The sequence below is a fragment of the Lactuca saligna genome, chromosome 7 (assembly GCF_052625555.1).
Source record: "Lactuca saligna cultivar CGN05327 chromosome 7, ASM5262555v1, whole genome shotgun sequence".
Lineage (NCBI taxonomy): Eukaryota > Viridiplantae > Streptophyta > Magnoliopsida > Asterales > Asteraceae > Lactuca > Lactuca saligna.
Window position 1 is genome coordinate 126,339,767 of NC_136423.1, and position 4,188 is coordinate 126,343,954.

The following is a 4,188-nucleotide window of genomic DNA, read 5'->3' on the forward strand; positions in this document are numbered from 1 at the left end:
GTTGAAGTGGTACTGCTTTGTGTTGTAGGCCAATATACTTGGTGCGAGCTGGCTGTAAGTCGTAGGCACAAATGCTCGAGAAGAGTGGTCGGGTTGAGGCAACATGCCAACGAACCATGGGCATTCCTCTCCGATGAGTGGTTGGACCCGTTGCATGTTGACATTCTAGTCCGATGACTGATTGAGCTAGAGTATTCCAATCTGATGATTGTAGGCCCGTAATACATGGTAGTATGTTTTTTGTATGAGGTATTTTAGGGGAAACTCGCTAAGTTTTGTGATTACCCACTTGTTTACGTTGCCAAGTTCGATCGTTGATCATGGGAAGGTGAAGACAAGACTGTACATACTCATCAATAATATTGAGGATTCTGCATTTCTTATATTACTCTAATTTTCGATAAATGTAACTTGGAATAAACGATTTTTTAAAATAATGGATTTATAATTATGGAGTTTTGCCTTATTTAAATAAGACGTTACACATAAACATCAACAACCTTACACCTCTCACCAATGAGTACTGAATTAGTGTAAAAATAAAAAGAACTTATTTTGAAACAAAAAAATATTAATGATTAAATGTATACAAAAAATATTAAGGACTAAATAGGTACAAAATGAAAAATATATTACCTTAGTAAGTTATTTTTTTCAGTTAATCTGGAGTAACCAGTTATAATGATTGAATGTGTACAGTATAACAATAAAATGATAAATAAATAAATAAATAAATAAATAAATAAATAAATAACTTAGTGACCAAATATATACAAATAAAAAGATATATTATCTTTTTAAATTATTATTATTTTTTAGTTTTTTAAATGTACTCGACAAATGTTCAAACATTTATATAAAATGTTTATAAATTCAATAAGGTGTGGAGTCGAGGGACAAACAAGATTCCACGTAGAAGTATCGGCCAGAGACCGTCATTTTTGATCTCGACGGCCACGAGTACGAGCAAAGAAAACTAATAAAGAATTCGTAGCAGTAAGATAACTTTGATGTTCTTTTGTCGGTGTATACACAGAGGCCACTGATATCTTCGTTGAGAGCGATTGATCGACAAAAATCGGAACCCTAACTAATTTTCTGATACGAATCATACGCGTATATGTTACATGTTCAAGATTCGTTGCCGTTTTCATCATCAGGAGGCAATTTCATCGTCGGTTCATCTACTTGTGAAACTGAAATGGAAGAATCTGGAACACACTCAGCATCAACAACAGGCAACTTGTTAGTTTCAGATAAGGAAGGAAACAGTTTGACCGTACGCGATGGACCACCGACCGACGACTGTTGCCCTATCTGCTTCGGCTCCTTCTCCGCTCCATGCCGTGGTCCTTGTGGTCACTGGTACTGCGGTATGTGAAAATCCTTTATGTTTTCCGGTGCTTGTTCATTTGCTTGCTTTATGAGGAATTATGCGTACAATTGGATGGTTTTGATTGATCAGGTAAGTAATCGCAGTATAGCATTTACTTGCTGATTGATTAATTCGTCTAACAATGAAGGAAATTAAGCCTGAATTTAGACCACAAGGAATTCATTGTTGGTAGCTTAGAAATGCGACTATGTTTGTTGACACAGCTGTAGCCTGTACAATGATTTCGATTACATTCGTTTTTGGGGAGTTTCAGTGAAAAATCTGATCTGCAACGACACAATCCATTTGATTACAACAAACTTATGCTATAAACTCTGTTGGTTCTCCTTGAATGTGATTATCTTCAACCTTTGCATCATATCTTACCTTTTTATGTGAATTCAACAGTGGCTTAAGTTTTTCATCAGATTAAGGAAATTGCAATCATCTTCCTTCTTCCCTTGGGTTTTAGAATCTATTGAGTTTTTGGATCATATCTTACCTTTCTACAGGTGGTTGTATCATGGAGTATTGGAACCATGTCGCTGCATTTCAGCCTTGCAAGTGCCCTATGTGCTCCAGTCCAATTACCAAATTGACCCCCGAAGCAACATTATCTCAACAGCAGGATGCAGGGATCCGTGATGTTCTCAAGAATGTTAAACAGTACAACTGCCTTTTTGCTGGTGGTGCTTGCGGTTTCATTCTGGTAAGTTGACAGTTAACACCAGATTGAAGGGGGTAGTTTTGTCTTTTCCCTAAGTTTTTTTTTTTTTTTTCTTCTTCTTGAAGCAATTGTGATGATTGTGAGTTTCTTGTGACAGCAAGTGCTTCAGTTGCCTTTATTTGTCAAGAGATTGCTTCAAGCAATGATGGATCCTGATAGACCTGTTGCTTATCTTAGCAGATTGCGTTTAGTTGCAGTTAAGAAATAGCAAACATTCTTTCATTTACTTGTTTATTATGATTACATGTATTTAGGTGCTAAGTTTTGAAGGAATTGCTGAATCTTATTTCTTGTTTGCAGGTGTTTCTTGGTGCTCTTTATACACTTAGCCCTTTTGACTTCCTCCCAAGATGTAAGTTATCTATTCAATGTTTGTTAAATGCAAACAATGTTTCACTTTTTGTTTTTTTTAGTAGTTTATGCAAATGTGATGCAGGGAGGTACCTTGATGCTATAGACTTGTTTGATTGCTCTGCTATTGTACTATCGTTTAGCTTGTACTTTGTTGGACTTTACACACGAAGAAGACGACTAAGAAATTTACGCCAGCTGGCACAGGTCCCACGTTATGACATAGATATGTAACAACCACACTCGGTTCTAAACCCTAAACCACAAATCCTTTGTCTAGTGAGACTAGTATCATGCGTAGGCTTTATAGTTTATATGTATATATATACTCGCAATATCCTGAGAAAGGTGCTATTTCTTTTTCTCCAAGGTAAATGTTGCATCGTAAATAATATGGTAAGAACAATTTAGGATTAGTTGCATTTGTTGAGTGTAATAAGTGGAAGAATTGTTATGTCTCTCTTCTTTTACTTCCATAATTATATAAATATACCAATAGAGGTATTTTGTTCATATCAAAACGAAAAATTAAACATAGTTGAACCGATTTAGTTTAAAGGGATAATGACATGTGGCGGTAATCAACTTTTGTGATTTTATGTAATTGGTTGCTTTTTTTTGCATATTTGACCGATAAATTTATATAAAATGTTAAAATAGACTATCATTATCGTAAATTATAGGGTTTTAAGATTACATTGAGTCATTTTTCTTATACATATTACACACGTTGTTCAACACCAACTGATAATTAAAGATTTTCCCAATTCTAGACTTCTTTTCCGGTGACTTTTCATTTTAAGATGATATACAATTAACATTTCATAGATTACACAATCCACCAATAGTTTACAAGTTCTTTTAGATCGATTGGTATGAGCTAGTTATCAATCAATATTTTACAAGATCTTTTAGATTGAGTTATCAGTCGTTGTTGTCTATGTGGATCGCTGGTGATGGCGTTATGATGTGCCTACCCCCTCGGTTAAGGGCTGTTATGGGCGTGTTCACAGTGGTGGTAACAAATGGCAACAGGTTCAAAATCGAAGGAAACGATCAAATAACCATTGCCAACAATCACACACACAAAAGATTAAAAAAAAAAAAAACCCTTACCTATTTACTTTACCTATAAATACACACATATACCTATATTTTACCAACACTATTTTTCTCTTTCTCCCATTTTATACAAAAATCAGTCGTATTTTATTTCAACCAAACTATGGACCAAGACCCGAACTACTCCAAACATATGCATTTCAATGGGGTTCACACAATACAAGTGTAACACCAATGATCCAGGTATTTTCTATTTTTACCCCTTATAATGAAATTTCATTGCAAATTTATTCCCTTGGCTATGTTAATGAGGTTGTGTGTTTTGCCAAGTACGTTGGGCGTACACTTACGTACGCAGGGCGTACATGGCTGATGCCCAAACCCTAATTTTTAGGGTTTGGACCCTATTTAAGCATCATTATCTCATTGAGACCCTTTCATTCATCAGCCTTCATCCCTATTTTCGTCTCTAGCAAACCCTAATCCCTTTTGTGAACCCTTGTGAGCTTAAGAGTGCATTTATGGTGTTCTTGAAGGAAGGAGAAGGAAAGGAAACCATCTTGGTAGCTTAAGGCACTTTGGATCCAAAATTGTTTCACCCCAAGCATCATTTGGAGGTATAAAGTCTCAAAACTTAATGAGTATTTGCTTAGATCTTGTTGGCGTGGAGTTT

General features: G+C 35.5%; 1 protein-coding gene across 1 annotated transcript; it reads left to right on the forward strand.

Moving 5' to 3' along the window:
* Window positions 1–871: 871 nt before the first annotated feature.
* On the forward strand, window positions 872–2,923 carry LOC145006202 (uncharacterized). Its single transcript, XM_078965298.1, has 5 exons — window positions 872–1,373; window positions 1,888–2,084; window positions 2,200–2,298; window positions 2,403–2,454; window positions 2,539–2,923. The coding sequence occupies exons 1-5, from the start codon at window positions 1,121–1,123 to the stop codon at window positions 2,685–2,687; spliced, it is 750 nt and encodes a 249-aa protein (XP_078821424.1). The 5' UTR covers window positions 872–1,120; the 3' UTR covers window positions 2,688–2,923.
* Window positions 2,924–4,188: the final 1,265 nt, after the last annotated feature.